The 27,671-nt window shown below is 27.4% G+C and overlaps 4 protein-coding genes across 4 annotated transcripts; all 4 read left to right on the top strand.

The window, feature by feature from the left end:
- Positions 1-580: 580 nt before the first annotated feature.
- Positions 581-1,533, top strand: LOC110668183 (dehydration-responsive element-binding protein 2D-like). The gene has a single exon (XM_021829334.2). The coding sequence runs from the start codon at positions 842-844 to the stop codon at positions 1,442-1,444; it is 603 nt and encodes a 200-aa protein (XP_021685026.2). The 5' UTR covers positions 581-841; the 3' UTR covers positions 1,445-1,533.
- Positions 1,534-7,641: 6,108 nt separating this feature from the next.
- Positions 7,642-10,531, top strand: LOC110668107 (GDSL esterase/lipase At5g33370). The gene is made up of 5 exons (XM_021829208.2): positions 7,642-8,008; positions 8,120-8,247; positions 8,392-8,634; positions 9,190-9,442; positions 10,049-10,531. The coding sequence occupies exons 1-5, from the start codon at positions 7,732-7,734 to the stop codon at positions 10,279-10,281; spliced, it is 1,134 nt and encodes a 377-aa protein (XP_021684900.1). The 5' UTR covers positions 7,642-7,731; the 3' UTR covers positions 10,282-10,531.
- Positions 10,532-19,988: 9,457 nt separating this feature from the next.
- LOC110668128 (GDSL esterase/lipase At5g33370) lies at positions 19,989-22,347 on the top strand. Its single transcript, XM_021829229.2, has 5 exons — positions 19,989-20,320; positions 20,426-20,553; positions 20,667-20,909; positions 20,995-21,247; positions 21,921-22,347. Exons 1-5 carry the CDS (start codon positions 20,074-20,076, stop codon positions 22,151-22,153), a joined length of 1,104 nt encoding a protein of 367 aa, XP_021684921.2. The 5' UTR covers positions 19,989-20,073; the 3' UTR covers positions 22,154-22,347.
- A 2,286-nt stretch (positions 22,348-24,633) lies between these two features.
- LOC131178755 (GDSL esterase/lipase At5g33370-like) lies at positions 24,634-26,280 on the top strand. The gene is made up of 4 exons (XM_058144432.1): positions 24,634-24,964; positions 25,071-25,198; positions 25,279-25,774; positions 25,935-26,280. Exons 1-4 carry the CDS (start codon positions 24,724-24,726, stop codon positions 26,165-26,167), a joined length of 1,098 nt encoding a protein of 365 aa, XP_058000415.1. The 5' UTR covers positions 24,634-24,723; the 3' UTR covers positions 26,168-26,280.
- Positions 26,281-27,671: the final 1,391 nt, after the last annotated feature.

Genomic DNA, 27,671 nt, shown 5'->3' with positions numbered 1-27,671 from the left:
ATATATATATATATATCATAAAAAATTTAAAAATTATGAAAAAAAATATTTTATTGATTGTTTTTAGAATAAAGATTATATTAATTAATTGTAATTTATGTGCCACGAAGTGAATTAATATAATTAACGTATTACGTATTAAATTAACGTATCAATTAAATTTACTCTCTTCATATCCAATATTTAGCTAAGTGACAAATCGCATACCGGTGCCCATACTTATATGGGCATCCACGATCCAAGACGTTTCACTTTTCAGTCAACCAATTGACAGGATAATAAACAATCAACAAGTTGATAGAGTCCTTTAGACGTGTCATAGAGATTCTATTTTTGCTTCCTTTATGAGAACATATGCGGCTTTCTCTCGATCTTCTATAAAACCGACTCATCCTTTGAAAAAAAAATTAATAATTCACACAATTAGCTAGCCCCTGTTCACCGTGAAAGGTCATGCCCATAACCAAACGACATGTCACTATGTCAGTTTGGATTGCATAATGCAGACTCCAAAAGGCGTCTAAGAGAAGGATTTAAAATGAACAAATAAAATTCATAGCTCCTTCAGCATGAAGGAACTTGAAGCATTCCAGGCAGGTGTTTTGTCTTTGCTGCTACTTGTCTCTTTGCAGCCTTGTATTTCTGCACTAAGCCAATTCACCTAGCTATGTGTTTACACGTGTCAATCACCCACTTCCTCTAACTTTGCATACTTGGCACTTAAAAAATGACACATCTCTCGGCCCTGAGCACATGTACAGGTAATTGCAATCTGTGTTGATAATAAACTACTACTTCCCATCACCAATCCCTTAGCGGCGGAGATAATATCACAATTACCATGGAAAGAGAAGCAAAGGACAAGAAACCCTCAATGAGAAGATCAAGAAAAGGGTGCATGAAGGGCAAAGGAGGACCAGAGAACGCACTATGCCCCTACAGAGGAGTGAGGCAAAGGACGTGGGGGAAATGGGTGGTTGAAATCAGAGAACCAAATAGAGGCAAAAGAATTTGGTTAGGCACTTTCAACACTTCCCATGAAGCTGCTAAAGCCTATGATCAGGCTGCCCTTAAGCTCTATGGCTCTTCTGCTACCCTTAACTTGCCAAACTACTACCAGATATCATCAGCAACTACTCCTCCTGCCAACACTTCATCCACAAAATGTCAAGAACTTGGCAATGATACTATTGGCACCTGCTGCAGCAGTGAATTGGCAACTGCTACAAGTTTCTCATCACAACAAGATTCCAGGCGTGGTGCAATTAGTAGTGAGAGTTCAGGTTCAGGTTCAGGTATAGGTGTAATTGAGGGAATGGATATTATGTATTGGCCAGAGTTTGGTATTGAAACTGAGTTCTTGGGAAGTAGTGATGTTGGAATTGCTACAGTGGGTGAAGAGGGGTTTAATTGGGATGGGTTTCCAGGTCCATGGAGCCTTTAGATTAAATTGTTTTCTAGTTATCTCTCGTCTTCTTAGGGGAAAATATAGCATTAACTACTGTCAATGTAAATGCCTAGGCTCTTCGTTAATTTGCTGTTGCTGTTGTTGTGTAGTTAGTAGTGGTAATTTTATTTTTCTCTTTTTCTAAAATATTTCATTTTAATCAACTGTCTATTTTATTTTATTAATTTAAGGGAAAAAAAAATGTCCAAAACAATATCCAATGGGCATAATCTGAAAACATTTCCCTTCCCTGAAACAAAGAAATGGTTCCTCAGTTACTTCATGGGCTGGGCCCATGTAGTATGTACTATTTTCAGCCATTAACGTGGGCTACAACCCAGCCCATCATAGTCATTTAAATTTCTGGAGAAAAAAAATCAGATAAGCCTCTCTAATTTCATTTTAGGGTAGTTCAAAATTATAAACTCTTATACATTATAATTAAGGCTGGATAATTTTCATATAATAAATATTATTTTTTAATAATAAAATATTTATTCTATTTTTAAATATTAAAAATTATTTATTATTTTCATTAAAATAATTTTTAAAAAATGAAGAACATAATAAAAAAACAGTTAATATTAAAGTTATTTTTTAATATTGATTATTAAAAAATATATAAAATAATATTTTATTAGATAAAAATTTATTTGATCTTAAGTAAAAAAATACGGGAATTTATTTAGTATAAAATTGATTTTAAGTTTGTTTAACCCTTGACTAAAAGTATAGGAACTTATTTTCCTTAAATTTTTTGACCCTTTTATTATGGATAACATTAATATTTTGTTACATTTATTATTTTTTAATTTATTTAACTTTGATTTATCATCTAAAATTTAAAACTCTAATCTAATTTATATTTAAACTCGAGAGTTTATAATTTTAGAGGCGTTTTCAATTATTAAAAAAAAACCTATTTCCATATCGCTTAATATTTTTTTTAATTGTTCCTTAAAAGACAAAAATTAAAAAAAAAATCTAGTGATGTCTAATTTAATTATGCTTTAATGCATTTGATGTAAGCAATAAAATATTTTTAAATTTGACTAATGAGATTGATACGAATAGTAAAAGATTATATATCTATTAAGTAAGGTCGAGTGTTCATCTTTATAAATAGAAAAAATTCATGTTGAAAGCACTTTACCCCATAATATACCTCTCCAGCACGAGCATAATTAAGCTTAATTTAATGGATTAAGAAATATTCGTGATTTACTAATATATATATATATATATATATATTCAGATTAAAATCTCATGTCTACTAAATATAATAAAAGTTTTTCCTTTTTGATGAAAAAAATTTATGTTTTTATGTAGCTACAATATATTTAGTTCATTTAAGTTTTTATTAAATTACATAATTGAGAAAACAAATAATTGAGGATTTGGACATTTTCAATCAAGAAAGTTTCCAATAAATTTAAAAAACAATTAAAGGTAACATATTTATTACATAAGCTTTAGGCTGTTACCTCTATTTGGATAATTTATAAGAAAAAAAAAATTAACACAAAGAAACTTTTTTTTAGTTTATCTTCTTTTATTTTATTTTCTTGTATTTGAATAGGTAAATAAATAAAATAAATAAACTTATTTTCTCTAATTTGAGAAAAAAGTAAAAAAAAAATTGAAATTATTATTTTACCTAATAAGGACACGAAGAATAACTATAAATATAGGGTATATATGTAATTTGACACATTCCTTACATAATCTCTATTTTTTTTTTATTTCCTCTTTAAATCAGCGAAAATAAACCATGCAAAATAATCATTATTATCTTTCCATCCTCTATTTTCCATTCCCTTCCCATACATAGAACAATGGAAATTCCACTTTATTTTCCACAATTTATTTTCTTTCCACAAATCATTAGCAAAGAAGAGAGGCCAATGGCTTTGGTCTACCACATTTAAGCAATACAAATCAATACCTTGGTTTTATTTTCCCAAATGGCAATTATTTGTTGGGCTATATGATAGGGAGCTTAAATTTTGCCAAATGGTATTGCAAATCATGCCATAAAATTTAGGTAAATGGTACAATCAAATCAAAGGAACTAAAGCAAAATTTTGTGGCAAGTATCATTGACTACCTGGCTTGACCAAATTGCATTGGAGCACTAGCATGGACATGCTCCAATTAATCCATTTTTCTTTGTGTAGTGTTTGTTTTGGAGGGAGCAAAGCTTGGTTGAATACAACTTTGAAAATGATCAAATAATGTACTAATATGTACGCCCATGTTATCTTCTTTTACATTATGAGGAAGCTCAATTAAGCACTGCAATCTACATTTATTCTTTTATACGATTATTAAAAGAATAATTAAATTATTTGAATTATAATAAAATATTTTTCAATTTGACTAAATTATCCTTTTATCTTCCTTAATTAAGAGGGTGAATGATTAATAAGATAAAATTAAAGAAATTATAAAAATAATTATTCTATTCAGTCAAAATAAGAGTAAAATTAAAAAGAAATAATTAATACCCTTTAATTTTTTCAAAGTGACGAGTAATTTTAAATAAAATAATTTTTAAAATTGAAAAATAAAATTAACATACAAGGTATATATTGGAAAACACTTTAAAATTATTTAAAAATCTTAAATATATTAAATCAATGCATGGATGTACGTAAGATATCGTCATAAATATAAATTTAATTTCAATACCCATAAGTTGGCCTCATAATTTGAAGCCAATATCACTGAGGGGGGAGGGGGAGGTGGAATTAATTACAAGGGGAGTAAAACCTTGAGCAGAAAAGAACGTAAGTGTACTAAAAAAAATGAAAATTAAATTAAATAGATACGCAATTGTACTAAAGAGAAATTGAAGAGCCTGAAAATTTTGGCTACTTACTTTAATAATGTGGCGCCAATTTGGTTATTTGTTGGATATTGCTCTTCACCAAGGACAGTTGGACTCCTTCTTCTCATATGTGTCATCTTTGCTCCAGTAGGTTTGCTGTGGAAGTAGTTGCAGTATTAAACTCTTGTACAGCTCATCCTCCTTTTATTTTGCATTATATTTTGAGATTTTTTTATATAAATTATTTTTTTTATAAATTTAAAATATAAAATATATAATAAAATTTATTTATTAAATACATAAATTTTATATATTTATATTTTAAATAAATAAAAATTCTTTAAATTTTAAAATTTTTAATATATTTTATTACTTTAAAAATTAAGTGTCCATCAGCTGTATATAATGCAAGAGGTTATGAAAATTTAAATACTGAGATTAAAAATTAATAAATATTTAATATAAATAATTTGATATTTTTAATTTTAAAATAAAATTAAGTGTTCGATCCTGCGTATTCTGAATATTTCGTTGATCATTGTTTTAGTGGGGCAGTATTGAAGAGTCGATGGCATATCACACCACCCTATTTATGTTGGTCACATGGCTTATTAATCTCCATGCTTCCTTGCGTCCTTTAATTCAGAAGATCGACACGTGGTTCAACAGTTAATTAAGAGTTTATAAGAATTTGTTTAGCATTGATATTATTGAGAAAATTATTATTTCTTAAATATATTAATTAGGGGTATTAGAAATTAATTTAAAATTAATTTTGATAAATTATTTTATAAAAATATTAAAATAAATTTCTTTAAATTATTTTTAATGATAATTAAAATAATATTTTTATTAAAAAACAGTTTTATGCCCTCAGCACCGATACTAAGTTTTTCTTCTTTTGGTGTTTATTATTGTTATTATTATAATAATAATAATTTGGGAGAATCTTGGCCAACCTAATATCGCATGCTGCATTGAAAGCCATTGATTATATGGCTTAACAAATGGAGTGTATTACTATTTATTAAAGTTTTAATCTAACTGTAACCATTTTTTTTTATAAAATTAAAAATATAAAAATAAAATAAATTTATTCGTGAAATTATATTTATTAGTGGAGAAAAATATAGATATTAAATTATAAAAATTAAATCAAATTTTTTTTTTTAAGAAAAGGACATTAATTGCGACCGGCGAATTTGCGGCCCGCAGAAAAAAGTTGACGGTAATTAATGCCTTGCTGATGATTGTAATTGCAAGGATGATAATTAAATAATTCATATGAATCAATTCAAAGTTGATATGATTAATCTAAATTTTAACTTATTTTTTTTTTGAAATTTTTGTTTACAATTTTTTTATACGTAAACTTTTTAATTCAAAAATAAATTTTAAGTTTGTGTTTGGATTTATGAATTTAGGTTTAAAATTTGTATTTCAAATATTGAATTTAAAATTTAAAAATATTTTATTGAATTTTTATAAAGTTAGATTTAAATTTTAATTAATATAGTTTATATTATTATTCTAATTTTTTAATTGATTTTTATAAATTTATATATTTTAAACATTCCAAATGAAGCATTTAATCAAAATCTAAATCCATGAATTTAATTCATAAAATTCAAACACAATAAATAATATATATAATTGACATTTAAAATGGAAATTTTAAAAATAATAACTTAAATAATAATATCATCAAATTAAAACTTTAAATAACAATTTTTTTCTTATGCTCTATTAAATTAAATTTTTAGATTTGGGTAAATACATAAAAGAAAAAAAAAAAATCATAGTTTGGATTTAAGATTGAGTTAACCCTGCATACAATTTTAAAATTTTTAACAGTGGTCAACTCAAGTCTCTCCCTCCATTGATGGTGGTCACATCACATCTAACATTATCCTCTTCATTATCGACCATTCAGCGGTCATCTCACCCCAAGGGGGGGATAAAACTATAGAAATAGCAATAACTCAGTAACTGCATTCTCTGTTTAATGAAGAATTTCTTTTTTTTTTTTTAATTAGTTAAGAACAAACGATATGCATAAAATAAAAAACATATATATTTTTTAATAAAATTATGATTACCATTCAAATACATGTTTTACAATTAAAATGAAAATTCGAATGATCAATTCAACAATTCGAAAGTAGATAGATATCTCTATCGAACAAATTCAAATTTTTTTTTTTAATTAATTAAGAATATATGTATACACATGGGATATGAAAGACAGACACCCAAAATTGTACTTATGATTGTGAAATAACCCAACAGAAAAACTCTAGCCACTAGACATCAATAAATAATTAACCAAACCAGAATCTTGGAAAATTTTTTTGTCATAGATATTATCCCAACATTAGCCATTAAAATTTAAAAACTTGAAAGGAAAAAAAAAGGCCATAAGCTGATAAGCAATCATTCCAATATTAATGGGTTTTCATTAATTAATACAGATATATTTATATGTACATCATTTCTTGGTCCACTGGTCGATGAGTGTAATGTTTCAGCCAATAACATTCAAATAAATAAGAAGAAGAAAGAAAATAGACACATCAAGCAGATAAAAGTTCTATAATTGAAAATTAAATAGAAAAGCTAGATCTATTAATTTCCTTGTCATGAAATCAGCTGACAATTATGTCTGTGCTTGTGATGTTGATTGAGGGATATTTGTTGGAGTTAGAACCGCTTAATATATTTTTAGTACCGCCAAATGAAAATGAAAGTGCTGCTTTGTCTTTATTTTGCTTCATGTTTTGTCGAAAATTAATAATTAGACAATCAATCAATCACCATCAATTTGGCTTTTTTTTTTTTTTTTTTATATTTCGTAATACATCTACAATAAAAGCTGCTTAAACAAGGCTTTCAACATTTCATTGCTCATGATGAAACTCAGTATATAATTATATTAGGTATACTTTCTGTACTTCCTAGAAAATTAAACTTCCTGAACTCTTTGCTTGCAAAAAAATCATTGATGTTGCTTCATATAGCGCATAGAAAATTTTCATTTCACTCTTTGTTTTTAAAATCTCAATTATTATTTCATCTAACACTATCATACTTTAATAATGATGATCTATATCAATTCCTTTTCATTAAAAGCTTTAGTAAATTCGTTGTTATTGTTAATTGTTTAAGACAAATTTGATACACCCATGCAGGAGAAAGTGTAGGACCTGGAACTTAATTTTTATGTTCTGGTAAATAACTGTTAACTTTCTGTAACTACTCGTGCCAGACACCTTACCTATCACCTCTGGTGTTAGAACAGGTCATTAATGCCTTGTCAAAGCTTGATCAGGACACGACATTTATATATAGCCAACTTGAGTTGATCGTCTACTCAACGTACCCAATACTTGCTCCTATAGAAGCTGCTCTGCTGCTTGCTAGCTAGCTAGAATTTGTAAGTATCTCAATTTCCCCAATGGGCAGCTCCTCCTCCTCCTCCTCCTGGTCATCATCATCAAGTTTCACCTCGTGGATAATGTTGGGCCTGCTGGTGTTAACTCTGGCAAGTTTTGCTCCTCTGGCTGCAGAGGCTAGGGCTTTCTTTGTTTTTGGTGACTCTCTAGTTGATAATGGCAACAATAATTATCTTGCAACCACTGCCCGAGCTGATTCTCCTCCCTATGGCATTGATTTTCCCACTCGTCTACCCACCGGCCGTTTCTCTAATGGCCTTAACATCCCCGACCTTATCAGTAGGCTTTCAGTTTTCTCTTTAATTAATTTATACTATGTCTATAAAAATATATTCTTTCGTCCCCTAGTTTTTAATGTTGGTAATTAATTATATACATTTTTGTTATAAGGTGAGGCAATTGGCACAGAATCCCCAATGCCATACTTAAGTCCATTTCTCAAAGGAGAAAAACTGCTTGCAGGCGCCAACTTTGCTTCTGCTGGAATTGGGATTCTCAATGACACAGGAATTCAATTTGTAAGTCCATAATTCTTGAGCTCTCAATTTCTTGGTATTAATTCTCAATAATACTAATATTATTATTTTTTTTTTCTAGTCCATTGAGAAGTCTTAAAGGGGAGATGGGTATGCGTTCTTACACGTAAATTGCTATTTTTGCAGGTAAACATCATTAGAATGTACAAGCAATTGGAATACTTCCAACAATACCAGCAAAGGGTTACTGGGCTTATTGGAGCTGAGCAAACTCAGAGATTAGTTAATGAAGCACTTGTCCTTATGACCGTGGGAGGCAATGACTTTGTTAACAACTACTATTTGGTCCCCTTCTCTGCTAGATCTCGCCAATTCTCCCTCCCAGACTATGTAGTCTACGTCATCTCCGAGTACCGAAAACTTTTAGTCGTAAGCGCTATCAACACCCTTTTGATTCTAACTATGTATTATTTCATGCACGAAACATTGAATACTTTATTGTAGCAAACTATTTGCCCTAGAGAAAAATAAATAAATAAAACAAGGAATTTTTATTTAAATTCGATTTATTATGGTTTAAGACACTAATATGTGAGACTCATATATTTAATAAGTGGATCTTATCATACATATTGTGTCTCAACTTAGCTCCATGATAGACCTATCTAGACGAGAAAAAAAAGCAAAGTGGGGACAAATATTAATGCTCATTTTGAAGAGGCAGATAAGTTTTGCATATTATATTTAAGGCCTTTACGTGACATCCATATCAAATATTAATTTGTGAATTTCTCATTAAAGTCTTTGCTTCAGTAAGATCAACACAGAATGTATCTTTCTCTTCTTTATAATAACAAGCTATATAGTAACATTTAAGTACTCTATTAATTAGTTCCAAAAAAAAAATCCTTTAAATTATGTCTTTTATTTACAATTTTATATTTTTATCAATATTAAGATCCTAATTTGGAAGTTCATTTACAGAGGGTATATGAGCTGGGTGCACGTAGAGTTTTGGTGACTGGCACCGGACCTTTAGGCTGTGTTCCGTCGGAAATAGCTCAGAGGGGCATAAACGGACAATGCTCCGTTGAATTGCAGAGAGCAGCCGGCTTGTTCAACCCACAGCTTGTACAAATGATCACTGAACTCAATCGCGAAATTGGATCCGATGTTTTTGTAGCAGCAAATGCATATCAAATGAACATGGATTTCATCAACAACCCTCAAGCATTTGGTACGTATGTCATCTCGTTTTCTTTTTCCCCCTTATATTGAGGGAAGAATAGTGTGATATGGCCTATGAAAATAATCAAATAGACAATCTAAATACAAGGACTTTTTATTTAGACTTATTTTAAACGTAAGATACATTATATATGATAGAATATAAATATATATATATATATATATATATATATATATATATATATATATATATATATATATATATATAATATGTGAGACTTATATGTTTATATTTTAAATTTATAATAAATCATCTCCAAGAAAATTTTTCTTTAACAAATATAAATTTGTGAAGGAGAAAATAGACAAGAGACCTTGAATGGAGGATACCTATCTATGGGACCATTTCAAATAAATGCAATATTATTGTGATAGCCTGGCTTTTAGTATTGTGCAATATTTATTATAATTTATTTTGTACAGATATAAGATATAAGATAAATAGTATAACTTACTTATTAAATAAATAAATTTCACATATTTCTATTTTGAATCCATAATAGATCAAGTTTATGATAATTATGAAAAGAATCCAATTTGATGGAGAACAGTTTTACTATCATATTAATTGAATACTTGTGATAATTTTTGGCAGGATTTGTGACATCCAAGGTTGCGTGCTGTGGGCAAGGACCTTATAATGGGATTGGATTATGCACAGTAATATCAAACTTGTGTCCCAACAGAGACATCTATGCCTTTTGGGATGCATTCCATCCATCAGAGAGGGCCAATAGAATCATTGTTCAACAAATGTTGAGGGGCACCACCAAATATATGCACCCAATGAATCTCAGCACCATCATGCTTTTGGATTCTAGGACCTAATTACCAATTACATGAAGTCTTTCTATTAAACCATGTCATGGACAATATTATTCTTTATTATGCATGGTCCATATTATTAAGTTGGTGGGTTTTTTATATTTTCTTTTTTTTTTTTTAGTGTGTTTAATTTTCACTGGGCGATTATCTCTATCAAATTTCATGTTGGCTACATGGGTAAGCATTGGCTAAAATCTGTCTCTCTTCAATAAATTTTACACTATGTAATAGTGGATTGTTGTTCCTGTCTCAATGTTTTCTTTGTCTTTTCTTTACACATGTGCAACATTAATTTATATAGTAATTAAGGGACCACACGTCACGACCCAAAATTCTGAACCTTGACCGGTGCATAATTTAAGTATTCTTAAATCATACAATCTTTATCAGAGTATCTTGAATGAATATATTATCACTTACTAATCCAAAAAATAGACAAAATCCAAATAGACAAAATGCTGAATAAACATCATAAATATCCCATAAGTAAACTGCGGAGTTTCTACAGATTTCAAATAAAAACTTAAACTGTTCGATAAACTAAACTAATTATTAGCCCAATAAAACATGAATTCGGGCATACCATAAGAATAAATCAAAGTTGTCCCCCTCCAAAAAATGGACTGAATATTTGGATCACCGCAATTTACCGATCCAAAAGATAATGCATGAGAAAACGTGGTTTGAGCTAGATGTTCAGTGAATGATAATTATAGCGCACACAACGGAATAGGAACAGGCAGACGCTTGATTAATTTCACAATAAATTTTTTATTCAATAAAATCATACTCATGCTGTCAAAAATCATTAATAAAATAACTTCATAAAAACATAAATATAAAAGAAATTCATTCAATAAAAATTTTATGGTACAGTGTACCAGGGTGATGATACCCCACATCACCAAAGGCTAGATGGTAAGCGCGCTACCAGATATTAGATACCTTTCTCCTCCTTCACATATATCAATACATATGATACTAATGCAAACCATAAACTGCAATGATGCATGACTCGACAATGCAACCTAATACCGTGATAGTCCACACGGCGGGGCCAGATAACAGAAACAGATATTGAGCACAGGTACCAATTCAAAACAGAAAATCAATTTGTACAAATCAATCAAAATCAATAAAAAATTTCAAATAGCAAATAATAACTGATAGTGCAATTCCAATAGTGTATTTCAATAGTTTCAGAGAGTCAATAAAATCAAATCAATCTCAAATCAATTCAATAAAATCAAATCAATTCAGTAACACATTGGTAAATTTTATAGTCAAATATCAATCAATATAAATACATTAAAGGCCTGTTCCCGGAATCCTAATTGGTCTAATGCAGAGATAGTTGGCAAAATCAATTATTTAATCAAAATCGAGATAAAATTCAATAATAAAATAAAACTCTATAAAATCACATATAAAATCATTGTTAAAATATTGATTTAAAATTTCATTTAATAACAAACTTAATGCTACGAAATTTTAAAAGGGACAAAAACGGTGTCATGTATTATAATTACCACTCACCTGGAACCTCCAAGACGATAGTTATTTCAATGGAAGAGAGACAATTTCAACTGACTGATTGAATATTTAAATCTCCTACACACCCAAAATATTAAATAATAATAAAATATAATAACTTTTATATATATATATTTGCGGATGTGGATTTGTGGTGGAGGAACGAGACGCGGATTTGGATGGACAAGGTGCAGGTGCATGTGGGATGAACAGTTATATATATATATATATATATATATATATATATATATATATAAACGTGAATTGGACACATGAACTGGACGCATGGTGGGAGGGACGAGAGGCTATTACGGCTTTATATATATATAAATATAAATATATATATATATAGCAATTATGATCAATCTAATTTAATATTAATGATAAAAAATAAATAAATAAATTTTTAGGGTAGTTGTAATAAATAAATGAAAGAAAATAAAATTAAATTCACCCATTATTGAATAAAGAATGATAATTTTTACCTTGAAAATAGAATCGAATGTGATAAATAAATAAGTAAAAATTTAGAGATTCTCTGTTGAGAGTATTTGATAGAAAAAGGAGGTGACAAATATGTTTTGAGAGCAAAGTTTAGCAGAAGAGATGATTAGGGTATATATATATATTTCAAGAGTTCTATTAGGTGTAGAATGGGATAATAGTTACTAGTGAACTGGGTTGTTCATATTGCAGATATATATTTAATTTCAAAAAATAATATATATATATATCTAAAAATAAATAAGCAGACCATCCAATAAAATATATATATATTTTTTATAAATATATTAAACTTTTATTAGCTAATTAAAATAAAATAATAATAAATAATAAATGTATATGGGTTTCCACACCACATTGAGATTGTCTTATATAAAAAATTTAAACACGGTCCCAAAAATAATTTTAATATTATCAAATTAAAGATTATTAATCAAAATATAAGTAAAACATTTTTGCGTTTTGCATTTATTTTATGGAATATTTAATATAAAATTTTAACATTTTAGTTTATAATTATATTAAAATTTTTATGTTTTGAATAATTAGTTGTAACAGAAACTACTAGAAATTAAAAATATATATTTTCCTTAATAACTAATACATATTTTTTATTTTTTAGAAATAAAAAAAAATAGTGGCCAATATTTATATTCAATAAAGGATGAAAAATTTGCGTATAACCCATCACTACAACAAATTTAAACTATAATAATAACATCAAAATAATATATTTAGACATTAAAATAATATATAAAATAATAAATAATACATATAATATCATATGTTATAAAATAATAAATTAGTATAAAAAATACATTATATATTTATTGATAATTTTTATTAATAATTTATTTAAAATTTTTAATAGCATATCCATATAAGACATAAAGTCTAATTCGATTCACATGGGAAGGGAACTTAGATTGGCGCGTGGATAACTGCTAACCAATTCAATTAAGAACCCATCATAAATGTGTCATAAATTACTTTCAAATGCCTTACAACGTGGTGGTTAGACATGTCTTTCAAGTTTTAATTCTATTCAAGTGCTTTCTTCTCTTTTTTTTTTTTTTAATTTTTTCATTTACTGTCAAATTAAAATATTATTAAATTATTTTTACGTATTAAAATTAAATTTGACTCGCAAAATATTTATTATAAAATACTTTTATATAAATTTAATTTTACATAAAAAAATTAATAATTTTTAAATTAAATATTTATATTGAGAGTTGTATATATAAAATCAGTTGAATTATTAAAATAGCATATATATATATATATATATATATATATATATATATATATATATATATATTTCAAGGCCAATTAAGCTGATGTTCATGAAATATTGGTCATGGATTCAAAGCTAGCTAAGTCAATGAAAGCCCAGTGACTATGGTCCTTCAATTTATGAGCTCATCCTGTAAACCCTGTCCATATTTAATTTGAACATCTTTTCCCACAGGCCACAGCATGATGGGCCTGTAGGTTTCTATACTTTTAAAACTTACCCATAATTTCTGTCAATGCAACCCTAGCTATATACGTATATGAATATCTTTTATTTATTCATACTGCCATCATGGCATTTTAATTGTATTATTAGTTTCTAAATGTAAATAAATATATATATATAATTTTAATTAAATGAATATGATTTTTAAATAAAATTATTAATTTATAACTCGCCTATTGTGTAAATATTTAACTAATTTTTAAGTTAATTTAATCTATTATGATTCAGTTCTTATGATTTTTATTTTAATTTTAGAATTTGAACCAAACAGTTTCTAATATAATGATTATGTTAATCTTTTTATTGGATTACTTTAGAATAAATTATTTACAGAAAAAAAAATCAAAGAAATTCTCATACAATCGTGTGTAAATTTTATTTTTTATAAAATTAATTATTCTTTTTAAATTAAAAGAATTGAATTTTTTTTTTTATTTCAAGTATGAAAATAGATAAAAAAAAATCAAATAAACTGAATTCGTACAGAACTATAGTTTACAAACACATATTAAATTTAATCTATTTGATTGATTCAATTAATTTAAAGATAAATAAATCAAATTAATTAAAAAAAAAGATAAAATTACAATAAAAAATAATTCTAAATACGTTATGTAGAATGATTTGTGTAAATATTTAGAATAAATGAAGGGGTCTCACCAAGGTCTATTCTTATTCTTCCCCACCGACAATATTGTTATTAGAATAGCAAATGATGACTTGACATTTAAGCGGGAATGGAAATGGGATCTCAGTCTCTAGGCACTGAAAATGGTTTGATTTGCTACATTTAAAAAGATAAACAACAACCCAAATTAATTAGCAGAGGTGTAGCCATTTGCAGCTTCAATTTCTGAAATTTAGGGTGTAGGGACAGGAGTTTGATGCAGTTGGGCATATATATTTATGGGCCTCAAAAGAAGGTTATAAAAATAGTACTAAAAAATTAAATTTGATAAACCTTTGTGGGCAATGGTTGCTCAACCGTTCCTCTAACAATTTATGTTAATACAGTTACACATACACCCATTATTGTAAAGTAGTTGCGTTATAAATCTATCCATGTGTATCATTCTCTGTAATCTTGATTTGAATACAGTTTTGCCATATCAGTAATATATACCTTCAGTTTTTTAATGCAACATGAAACTCTAAAAAACATATACTTAAACATATACTTACATATAAAAAAGAGTGATTGATGCTTAAATATCTCACATCATTTTTATGTTTAGATTGTGATTTTTTTTAATACATAGCACTATCTTAAAAAAAAAAATATAAAGTTGAATCATATACACCAATTTATGTGTATATTGTCAATGAATTAACAATCAATCCCTTATCTTGTTTTGTTGAAGAACACCATCGAGAAGGGTTGCCCTATATAATGTAGGGGGGAGGGGACCCTTGACCCTTGGACTGAAAAGATAAAGATCGAAGATGACTCTTAGATTTAAATCTTATTTGAAAATAGCTTTTAATATAGTTTTTAATATTTTAATTATGATTAAAATATTACTTCTCTTATTTGTATGTTTAGTAACATAAGTATTTATATTTGTATTTAGAGACTAAAAAAATAGTTCATAACTTTTTAAGAAAATGTTTAATATTTTGATTATAGTAAAAAAAGATGATAACATTATTTTGATATTTAATAATTATTTTTATTGAATATTTTTACTTTAAACTATTATATAAATAATTAACTATTAATGATTAATATCTAATAATTAATAATTAGTAAAATTATTGATAGTTACTAATAGCCTATTTGACATTGATGTTGAAATTACTGTTAAGAAAATTATTTTTTTAACTATACTAATTAGAGAGTATTAAAAAATAATTTAAAATTGATAAATATTAGCTATAACAATATTAAAATAATAAAATAATTTTTTTCAAATTATTTCTTTAATAACATTTAAAATAATATTTACATTAAAAAAAATAATTTTAACTCTCTAAATATAATATTAAATAGATACTAAAATAACTAATAATTATTAAAACAACTAAAATTAACTAATAGAACATCAAAAGTTTTGAAAACATGTTATTGAAGAAAGATTGAGTCAACTTCTGTGGCTCTAGTCCCTCCAAAGAAGCAGGTGTAAAGTGGATTTTTTTTTTTAATTAATACCATTTAAATTAAAACAAGTTAGACCAGGAATTTTCTCAGTGGAGGACACAGATATCTTCTTAAAGAAAATTTGATGTTATTTGTGATAATTAATTAATTAATTAATGGAATATATTAAATAGCAATGAAAGTAATGGAACTTAATTATATATTTACACATAACATTTTTTTTGAATTTTTTTTTCTATAATGCATTTTTGTTTATTGTAAAGTGAAATATATTTGTTTTTATTAAGTATTTATTCTTATTATTCATTATATTTAAATTTTCTTTATCCATGTATTTTTAAGGGATAAATTAATATTATATTTACATTGAAAGTACCTTTGAAAACAAGCTAATCAAGCATAATTTAAATGAAAACAAAAAAAATCTGAGCATTTACCAGATGGATACCTTAATTAGATTAGAATTAACTTGCGGATAGTAGATTAATTTTGAATTAAAATATTAATTTTTAAATTTTAATTAATTTTATTTATTTAATTTTTAAATTAAAAATTCAAATTAATTGAGTTGCCTTAAATAAATTATGGAATTGGTCTTTAATTTTATAAATTATTTTGGACTTAACATAAATAAAAATTAATTATGATGCTTTACAAATCACAACTGTTATTTAATAAACTTATTGGACTAATTTTTTCGGTTAAAATTACTTTATAAGTATCAATTTAGAAGATTTTTATCTTAACAAGTCAGTTTATAAGCTCTAAAAATTAAATAATATGTTATTTTTAATATTTTTTAACTTATAAACTAATAAAAAAATAAATTAAAATTTTAAACTTTTCATTTTAATACTTATAAACTTTACACTTATAAACTAATTTGATAAATATTTTACTTTATTATTCTCATTTAATTTTTAAAATTTTATCAAAAATCTCATTTGAGATCTTGTAAATTATTTTTCACTAAATATATTAATTATTTATTAATCACTTATAAATATTTTAATTAGATACTTAATTACTTAAAATTTTATATATATTTATAAATTAATTTTCATTAATTAAATTAAATATTTTCTTAATTAGGCTTTTCAAGAGGTCAAGTTTATATATTGAAATAGGTTCCATCTAATTCACGACTTCTCTACTCAAATGATTTTTTTTTATTAATAATACAATTAATGATGCACTCATAATGATTATTATAATAAAAAAATAATGATGTATGCGCAGGAAGCATCTCACCCTCAGGATTTGAATAATCAACGACATTTGGGTAGGTGAAAGTCACACAAAATAAATAGAAAATTATATATATATATATATATAGAGAGAGAGAGAGAGAGAGAGAGAGGAGCATTGAAGAGCTGGAAAAGTTCGACACAATCCTTGACCTCCATAATTAATGACAATGGTTTTTGCCTTTTAGGCTGGAATCCATTTATATTTATATAGTCTCTCTTTAAATTGAAGGTTCATTAAAAAATATACGTACGTTATCCGTCAGGATTTTGTTTTTAATGAGCTTAAAATGTGAATTTAATATAAGGAGAAATTAAAAAAAAATCTGAACTTTTATTTTTTTTTTAGTTATACCTAAAACTAAATAAATTATAAATAAATAATATATATATATATTCTAATTATATTATCATGTGATATTCTCTTTTATAATATTATCATGTGACATTGTTTATGATATTGCTACGTAATATTTTTCTTTTTAATTAATTTTTACTTATTTTTTAATTATATAATAAAATTTTTATATTTAAAATAATAAAAATAATTATATAATTGAACCAACTTCAATTAATTCTATATCTTCAAGTAATATTGCTATTATATTGCTATATTATGATTATTATTATTATTATTATAAAATCTTTATTTGAGAGATAAAAATATTAATAAAATAATGAAATAATATTTAATTAATAAAATATAAAATATACAAAAAATATTATACAAAATAATTAATAAAAATTAAGATATTATATAATTTACATATATTAAAATTAAAAAAAATATATAAGTTAATATTATTTATATATTAAAATAATTAATAACCACGTGCATTAACATGGGCAAAATTCTTGAGTTAAACTTTATACTTTTTTGTATTTGTATAATTACACCATACTATAAATATGTTAATGAGCTAAAGGAAACACCACTCAGATGTCTTTTACCCCAATTAACTTAATTCAAGTCTAATTAAGTTTAATTAAATGAAATTAAAAAAATAAAAATAAAATAAAGATGATTCTGATAATTGAGGGGTTTGAAAGTACTTTTTGATAATTTTTTTTAAGTAAGCTTTCATCAAAATTTCAAAATTTTTTTTGCAAGAAAGCTTTTCTTCCTTTATTTTATTATTTTTGTTTCATTTAATTAGATTTATTAGAGTTTTATCCAACATTTTTTAGTCATTGTGTAAAAATAAAAAAAAAAAAAAACTTAAGATGAGACAAAAGAAATATATGAAAATTGATACGCACCATTATAATATATCAAATGAAGTCATTTAATTTATCTATTATTAATAGAATGTAACAATTTTCTTTTTTTATGTGAATTATCTTAGAATAAATGATTGAGATATTTAAACTCTACACCTTCTCACTCTTTATATCTTGGTGAATGAGAACCAGTCAGCTACTCTGATTGGCTAATTTGTTCATTATTTGATTATCTAATATAACATTTAATGTGCTTCTTCTACAATATTTATTATTTGATGGTTAGAAAATGGTTTGCAAACAAACAAAAGCTGGCTCCAACTAATTGAGAAGAAAAGTGCAAAGTAAAGTGGCTAAAAGTTGTCAACATTAAATGACTTCTCAAATTTTGTCAATCAAAGTCGTTCTCTTAAGGAATATCTTTACAATGATTTTATGATCTAATCTTGTTAATGATTTTAATTAGCAATAAAAGTGTGGAATCTCTAAGCTATGAGTTCGATTGATATGAGATTTTTAAAATGTGTAGTAAGCCTTAACTTGTATCATGCTCATCCCAAAGCCTGTTTACATTGGAAAAAATAGAGTATCAAAATCTTCTTAACTCACTAATTTAATTTGTTAAAGTGAATTTTTTTCTAGGTTTAGAAAAAATTTTCCTCTCAAATAAGTTTAATGCTTTAAAAACTTATATCTTACCTTCAAAAATTATCTTAGAGTAACCGGTTCTTTTATATATATATATATATTCAACTTTATACATGTATTGATACATTTAGAAAAATTTAAAATATACTTAAATTTGCACTTAGGCTCTGATTGTTGCATAAAAAATAATATAAATATGAAAAATATTTTTCAAAAAAAATGTTTTCTAAAAGAGTATTTTTATAAAAATATTTTATGTTATTTCGTTACAATTTTAAATTAATAATATATGTTTATGTTTATATATAAGTGTTATCATATTTTAATTTTTAATTAAGAAAATATTTTTTATTAATGTATTTTCTTGAATATCCTAAATGCTAAACAAATGTAGCCATAATTTGCAAATAATATGAATTCGAAGGACCTCAAAATTGATAACTTGATAATATATATGAAATGACCCATGACCCATTTGAATTTGACCATTAATTTAGATTTTGATTCAAAACTAAATAAATAATTCTTTAAAGAAAATTAATATTTTGAATTGAAATGATATTTAACCTTTATATAGAAAATTCAAATCAATCAATTTTATGAAAATTTTATTAAGAATTTTCCGTTCAAATTTTGTAATAAATATGAAATACGACCACATTAATTGTGCAATTCATTATCAAATAAACTATATTATAAAACCCCCCCCAAAAAAAATCATAAGCTGAAAAGAAAATTTGAGAGGAAGAATTTCTTTCCAATATTGTGAACATCTTTGAAATTATTGTAGGTTAGTGACGCAATAACAACCTCATGGCTTTGCTATAGACAATTATTACTAAATTGTAATATGGATTTGTGTTTGTGGCTGTAGGTCTAATCTTTTCTACAGTGACAATAGCCCCTACCTATATATATATATATATATATATATATACATATCCTTCCCTAATCTTGAATCCATTCACAAAGTCGAAGTGACTTGCATTAGCTTCTCTTAGAGTTTCTTCGCACACAATTCCATGGCTAGTCCAATAATTTTCATGTCCTCATTGGTCTTAGCACTAGTGATGGCATTGGGGAGTCTGGCTCCTCAGGCTGAAGCGGCCAGGGCATTTTTTGTGTTTGGAGATTCACTAGTTGATAATGGTAACAACAATTATCTAGCCACTACGGCACGTGCAGATTCACCTCCTTACGGCATTGATTTTCCAACACATCGACCCACCGGTCGATTCTCTAATGGCCTTAATATTCCTGATTTTATCAGTTGAGTTCATTTAAACCAATATTATGTTTTTAAAGTTGTTTTGTACGTTATGGTGTCATTCTAATTTGTTAGACTAACACATAATGTACATTTATCATCAATAGGTCAAGCAATTGGGTCAGAGTTTCTGTTGCCATACTTGAGTCCACAGCTTAATGGACAGAGGCTACTTGATGGTGCCAATTTTGCTTCTGCAGGAATTGGAATCCTCAATGACACTGGATTTCAGTTTGTAAGTGCAACCTCTGTCCGCAACGACTTGCAATTTTTACCCTATTTAGGCCTTTTCCTTATTATTTGTCTAAATTAACGATTTGAATGTTAATTTAACGGTAACATTTTCAGGCAAACATAATCAGAATGTTTCAACAATTAGACTACTTTGAGGAGTATCAAAGGCGTGTCACTGCTCTCATCGGAGCTCAGAGAACACAGCAACTTGTTAATGGGGCAATTATTCTCATCACAGTAGGTGGCAATGATTTTGTTAACAACTACTACTTGGTGCCATACTCTGTAAGATCTCGCCAATACAGTCTGCCTGATTATGTCAAATTTCTCATTTCCGAGTATAAGAAGCTTCTCACTGTAATTTCTCTTCACATATTTATTTGTTATGGTAATCTCTTTCGGTTAATTTCCAACGTAACTTGGTATGGAATTATTGCTTCAGAGGCTATATGATCTCGGAGCACGAAGGATTCTTGTGACAGGGACAGGTCCACTTGGCTGTGTTCCAGCAGAATTGGCGATGAGAAGCAGAAATGGGGAGTGCTCAGCTGAGCTACAACGAGCTGCGTCCTTATACAATCCTCAACTCACTCGGATGCTAGACCAACTCAATAGCCAATATGGTTCTAACATCTACTTTGCTTCTAATACTGGCAGAATGACTGCTGACTTTTTTAATAATCCTTCAGCGTTTGGTAAGCTAATCCCACGTATAATAGTAATAATATTCTCTTGATTAAATCATTAAATGGCTGAAGAGTTAGATTGCAATTAAAGCAAATGAATAAATAAAAAAGATTAACGTGCGAGTTCTAATCCAATGGGCATTAAATCTTGAAAGCACCTTCTGTTTTAAAAAATTTTAAAACTACTCTTTTTGAGCTAACTTTTAGATTGAGTTAAACTTGATTCAAATTTTTTTATATGGTATTATAGCTCATTATTTTTAGATGTTAGGCTACCTGTAAATGTTCAGTCCTATAAATTTCATATTCATACTTGAATATAAGGACGAAGTGAAGAGTGCTAAACATAAAGGCTTGATAATCCTCCTCTAAATTAGTTTCTGGTTATCGTCCATTTTCTTTAACAAATACCTGAAGGCATTAATTAAAGGGTCATTCTATTGTTGCGACAATAATAGATAGGTGAAGCCCTCTAAATAAGGACTCGTCGTGTCAATCTCATCACAGTTGTACGTTCTGGACTACAACATTCACAGGTTTAATTTGCCTTTAATCCCCATTTATCGACTACCTACTTGCATATCATTCAGACTTATCATTATCTCATATAATCAGGCAGGCAACTGGAATTATTGGTATAGGGTTTTGTCTGACATCAATTTTGCTGGAACTAATAATGCAGGATTTGTTACATCAAAGATAGCTTGCTGTGGGCAAGGACCCTATAATGGCTTAGGATTATGCACACCAGCTTCAAACTTATGTGCTAACAGAAATGTGTATGCATTTTGGGATCCATACCATCCATCAGAAAGGGCAAACAGGTACATTGTTGAACAGATTCTGAGAGGCACAACTGACTACATGAGCCCCATGAATCTCAGCACCATTTTGGCCCTGGATTCCAGGACCTAGTAAATTAGTTAATTACTTTGTCCCCACTTAATATTATGTAGAATATAAGTTAATTAGTGTTTTTTATTTAATTTACTGCTGATTTTCTAAAGAAATTCACGCGTGCTTTTGTTTCTGTGTTGTATTAAATTAAGTATTCTCTGTACTCGTTTGTACACTCAATTATTCAATAAATGACATATTAGTTAAAATCATAGTATATCCCGTAAGTAAATGGATGTTCATAGTTTTCAATTAGTTGGATGTATAAAAAACTTGTTATATGTAAGAATTTCTGTTGTATTATTGCCTTAAATTTGCAATATTGAGTGTAATAATATTTATGGCATTAATTTCAATTACCTTCTCATTGTTAGAGACATATTAAAATCTATTATTAGTTTTATTTAATTAAGCTTGAGTGGTTCTTCAATATGACATTAAAATTTCTGTGACAAGAGATCTAATAGTTTGTATGATGAATGCTTCATCTTAATTATTAATTAAAATTCAAGACAGACAAAGAGAAATGAACGACATGCCGTTCTCCGATTGAACACCAAGTCAAGTTGTAGACTACACTAATGAGCTAATCACTGTCTTTTCTTTTTCTTAAAATTATGCTCCACAAAACAAGCACTCGAACTATTGAGCTAACTACAATTATTTTCCCTTTTGTTTGAAGAGTAAAGTTAACAATAAAACTAGTAAAAAAACAAAGGTTTTATACACTAAATATTCTTATAATATTATAAATTAAAAAAAAAAAATTAAGGGTATGTTGATTTAACTTGTGGAAAATTAACCCAATTTTTTTAAAAAATTAGAAAATAGAGTTTTGTGTTAACATATATTAGTTTCTCAAGATTTAACTAAGATTTAGACATTGTTTTCCTTTATAAGAAAAATTCTATCTTTTAATTATTTTTCAGATAAAAACTAATGATTTCTCTATAATCAAAATGATATTATAACTTTTTAAAATTAAAAATAAATAAATATTTTAGAAAATATTTATTTATAATAATAATAAATAATATATTAAAAAATTTAAAAAATAAAATAAGTTAATAAGTATATTTTATAATAGTTTACTTTTAAATTATGAAAGATATAAATATACTTTTTTTAATTCTTGAATTTGAAAACTATTTTCTATTAGTTAATAAGTGAATGTGTTTTTTAATATTCTTATCTTATTTTACACAGAGAATGAAAATTGAATTTTTTTAAGAAAATTATATATATATATATATATATATATATATATATATATATATATATATCTTTCACAAGTAAATAGGCTCTAATTTTTTTTTTTATATACTCAAAGCCATAAAAATATATATTTTTTTTCAATATTACAATCAGATAATAAAAAAATTTATTTTCTTAAAAAATATCTTCCTTAAATTTTTTATAAAGTAATTATTTTTTATGTTTGAGCCTACCTTATTTTTATTTATTCAATTGTAGTTAGGAAGTAAAAATTTATTTTATAAAAAATAAAGCCTAATCAGAGGTGTTTTGTGGTGGAACTCGGTGATGATTCATCAAACAAATAAATGATAGGTGATTAGGTAATGAGAAGGGCTTCAATTATAGGGTAGTACTTTTGTCATTAAGGGACATTAGCCCAATACTGTTCAATACGAATTATAATCAATCGATAAGCTTAGCCCAAAATCAATTTGTTCAGTCTTATTTGGACCTAACTCATTCTCACTTCTCTGGCCCTGAATTGAATTTCATTTGATAACGTTCAACCTCTTGCACTTTTTTTTCTAAATTTTTAATTTTTTTTATTATTAAATCCTCTTCAACAAAATTAATCAAATAATATTAACAGCATTATAGAGCCTCTGAGTTTTTCAAAATTTTAAAGTTATTGATATCTAATAGAGAGCAATTAGAAGAGAGAGGAAGATTTCTAGGGTTGTATTTTGAGGAATAGGACAAAATGTGATGGATGAACTATATGAAGAGCCCATTAATGTAATTTTCAAAATAAAGAATGAGAAATTTTAGGTACTAAATATTAATTCTTCCTAGAATTTATTAAGGTGGAACAGGCTAAGAAAGGAGAAATGTTACTATTGGCTGGAAGTGGTGACCCTTGATCAAGGATCAACCTGGCTATGTACTGAAATGAAAGTAGAAGATTAAACTTGTAAAGGTTTTTGCATGTGACTTGTTTCTGCAATTTTTAGAGCCCTTAAAGTAATATTAAGGCTGTAGTTGAAGAGCATTTGCTTTTGCAGCTAGGGATAGTAGTTTTAAACTGTTTTTACGGCTAGCAAGTTCAGTTCAGTCAGTTCTATTGCAATGATTGCTCAATGCCCGGCTTTGCTAAGTTAATGGCTTCATATTGTTCAACAAAACTGGAGGGCTTGCAGTGTCCCATGCACAGCTACCTGTAGCAGCTGATTAATTGCTTTCGTATTTTGTGGGCCTAATTTTTCCTTTCTCGAGAATAACTCTCCCACCCATATATAATTCCTTCCTCCCTCGTAAAATCCACACAGCAACAAGTTTTTATATGCACTATACACACATTTCCCATTCATAAGAAGTTCTTGAAATCCAATTTCATGGCAAGTTCTGTTCTCATATCCTCAATCATCTTAGCTCTACTCATGATAATGGGTACTGTTTCCCCTCAAGTTGAGGCAAGAGCCTTCTTTGTGTTTGGAGATTCACTAGTTGACCATGGCAATAACAATTACTTAGCCACTACTGCACGGGCAGACTCTCCGCCTTATGGCATTGATTTTCCTACTCATCGACCCACTGGCCGGTTCTCTAATGGCCTTAACATCCCTGATCTTATCAGTTGGGTTGATTTTTATGCTGCTATATATAATCTTCAATGTTATGCACATTACTATATTTGTCATTTCTGCTTGTACTAACACAGCACATAAACATATTTATGTAGGTCAAGAACTTGGCTCGGACTTAATATTGCCATACTTGAGTCCACAGCTCACTGGACGGAAGCTACTTGTTGGTGCCAATTTTGCTTCTGCTGGAATTGGAATTCTCAATGATACTGGAATTCAATTTGTAAGCGCAACATTTTAATAATTTCGAGTTGATTTTAACGCCTGAATAGTTAAAATTTTTTATTAATGATGTGTTTTCAGGTAAATATACTTAGACTGTATCAACAGTTTGCGTACTTCCAAGAATACCAGCAGCGAGTGGCTGCTCTCATTGGAGCTGAACAGACCAAGAAACTTGTTAATGAGGCTCTTGTGCTTATCACAGCTGGTGGGAATGATTTTGTTAACAACTATTACTTGGTGCCTAACTCCGTAAGGTCTCAGCAGTTTTCACTACCAGATTATGTGAAATTTCTCATCCCTGAGTATAGAAAACATCTTGAGAGACTATATGATCTTGGAGCACGAAGAGTTCTAGTAACAGGCTCAGGTCCATTGGGTTGTGTCCCTGCAGAATTGGCTTTGAGGGGCAGAAATGGGCAATGCTCAACTGAATTGCAACAGGCTGCAGCCTTATACAATCCTCAACTCACTGAAATGATCAAAGAACTCAACGCCCAATATGGTTCAGACATCTTTATTGCTGCAAATACACGCGAAATGAGTACTAACTTCATCAGTAATCCTGAAGCATTTGGTAAGTCCTTTTGGCAATAAGCTTCAACTCGGTGATATTGAGTGACTCTTACAACTGTAAGGTTTTGAATTCGAGCTCCTAACTAGAAAAAGTCTTATCATAATTATTGGCATCTATTAAGCCCAATTGATTGTGTAATATTAATGCTGTTGATATGCAGGATTTACTACATCAAAGATGGCTTGTTGTGGGCAAGGACCCTATAATGGTATAGGTCTATGCACACCCTCATCAAACTTGTGCTCTAACAGGGATGAATATGCGTTTTGGGATCCATTCCATCCATCAGAGAGGGCAAACAGATATCTTGTTCAACAGATGATGAATGGCTCAACTGAATATATGAACCCCATGAATCTTAGCACCATCTTGGCCATGGACTCTAGGACCTAATTAATCATTTGCATATTCTCTTGAAGATTTTATTCCACTTCTGCTTAATAAATTGCTCATATATTTATGTTGCAATGGATTTTCTAGCGGAATTGAATTGTTGAAATGCGTCAGATTGTGAATTGTTGAATATGGTGATACTTTGTGCACAAATCAAAACTAGCTAAAATGAGTGAAAATAGCACATTAAAAAGCTGAGTTAATTAAAAATATTTACTTTTTAAATTAAAGTTTAAATTAAGAGATTATTTTATTAATAAAATAAAATTTTATGTACTTAATTATTTCATATTGAAAATATAGTAAAAGTCATTTTGATATATTTTTTTTTGCTAAAATTGGTAGTAATTTGAGTGAAAAATTAGATGGAGGAATCAATTTATATATATGATAAAAAGTGAGGGATCAAATTTGTTGATTTTGAAAATATAAAGACGAAATTATATATTTTACCAAATCTCAAATATTATATTATAATTTATCCTTTAACTTTTTTAAATTCATTTTTCCATTATAATTACACAAAATCTCAAAATTTGAATTTTATTAGTTAAAATTAAAGCGTTTAATTATGATAAAATATAGCCAAAAAATAATTTTCACAAATTTCTGCATAAATTGAAATAATTGTCTTTTAACTTAGATAGTTATTTTATTTCAGTCATTCAATTTTAATTTGTATGTTAAAATAAAATTATTCAACTTTAATATTATTTCAGAGAGTCTTTTTGTAGATTTTCAAGTTAAAAAAATAAAATTACCTTTTTGTCCTCTCTTTAAAAAAAAATAAAACTACTATTTTGCATTATCTTTTTTTTTTTAAATTTTTTTATAATTAAATTAATTAATAATTATTTATAAAATTACCCAAATGTCTCTGCGTACACCTTATTTCGCTCACATTTTTACAAGGGCAATGTTGACCCTAAAAAAAATATAATATGTTAGAAAATCAAATAAACATTGGTTACGTATCGCAGAATTTATTGATTTTCAACCATTTCTATATGGCCAACCAACCTGGCAGTCCAAACTTCACAATTACAGATCAAACGGCTAATAAAAATAAAACACCAATAAATATATATATATTAAAAAAAAAAACATAAGGAGAAAAAGCAATTCCATTCGATTTCCATCAAATTTCATCAGTGAATGCCAAGAAGAAATCCATGACGATATCATCCGAAATTTGAAACTGTGAGACAAACACTGCAATTTGTTAATGTAAAACTCAAGATCAATACACTAAAAAAAAATTATCTGATAATACTAAAAAATTTGAGCCTACTCTTTTTTCAGTGTTGTCCTTCTGTTAATTTAGTTCTGATTGCAATAGATCACAAATTTGATTCACTGCAAGACAGAAATGATTTTATGCGATGAACTGGAGATTTTATTGTATATAAGTAAGAATTACAAAGAAGGAGTTTAGAGAAGAAGAAATAAAGTAGATAGAGAAAGAGAGTTACAGTATAAAGAGAAAAAGAGTTACAAAGAGAAG

The sequence above is a fragment of the Hevea brasiliensis genome, chromosome 3, assembly GCF_030052815.1.
Source record: "Hevea brasiliensis isolate MT/VB/25A 57/8 chromosome 3, ASM3005281v1, whole genome shotgun sequence".
Classification (NCBI taxonomy): domain Eukaryota; kingdom Viridiplantae; phylum Streptophyta; class Magnoliopsida; order Malpighiales; family Euphorbiaceae; genus Hevea; species Hevea brasiliensis.
Note: the sequence above shows the minus strand (reverse complement) of the source record. Positions and strands in the feature narration are given on the sequence as shown.

Bases quoted from the DNA above. Each gene is read 5' to 3' on its own strand.
- LOC110668183 (XM_021829334.2), top strand. From the start codon at position 842: ATGGAAAGAGAAGCAAAGGACAAGAAACCCTCAATGAGAAGATCAAGA.
- LOC110668107 (XM_021829208.2), top strand. From the start codon at position 7,732: ATGGGCAGCTCCTCCTCCTCCTCCTCCTGGTCATCATCATCAAGTTTC. The intron at 8,009-8,119 runs GTAGGCTTTCAG...TTTTGTTATAAG, and splicing joins TAACATCCCCGACCTTATCA to GTGAGGCAATTGGCACAGAA. The intron at 9,443-10,048 runs GTACGTATGTCA...AATTTTTGGCAG, and splicing joins CAACAACCCTCAAGCATTTG to GATTTGTGACATCCAAGGTT.
- LOC110668128 (XM_021829229.2), top strand. From the start codon at position 20,074: ATGGCTAGTCCAATAATTTTCATGTCCTCATTGGTCTTAGCACTAGTG. The intron at 20,321-20,425 runs GTTGAGTTCATT...TATCATCAATAG, and splicing joins TAATATTCCTGATTTTATCA to GTCAAGCAATTGGGTCAGAG. The intron at 20,554-20,666 runs GTAAGTGCAACC...TAACATTTTCAG, and splicing joins ATGACACTGGATTTCAGTTT to GCAAACATAATCAGAATGTT.
- LOC131178755 (XM_058144432.1), top strand. From the start codon at position 24,724: ATGGCAAGTTCTGTTCTCATATCCTCAATCATCTTAGCTCTACTCATG. The intron at 24,965-25,070 runs GTTGGGTTGATT...ATATTTATGTAG, and splicing joins TAACATCCCTGATCTTATCA to GTCAAGAACTTGGCTCGGAC. The intron at 25,199-25,278 runs GTAAGCGCAACA...ATGTGTTTTCAG, and splicing joins ATGATACTGGAATTCAATTT to GTAAATATACTTAGACTGTA.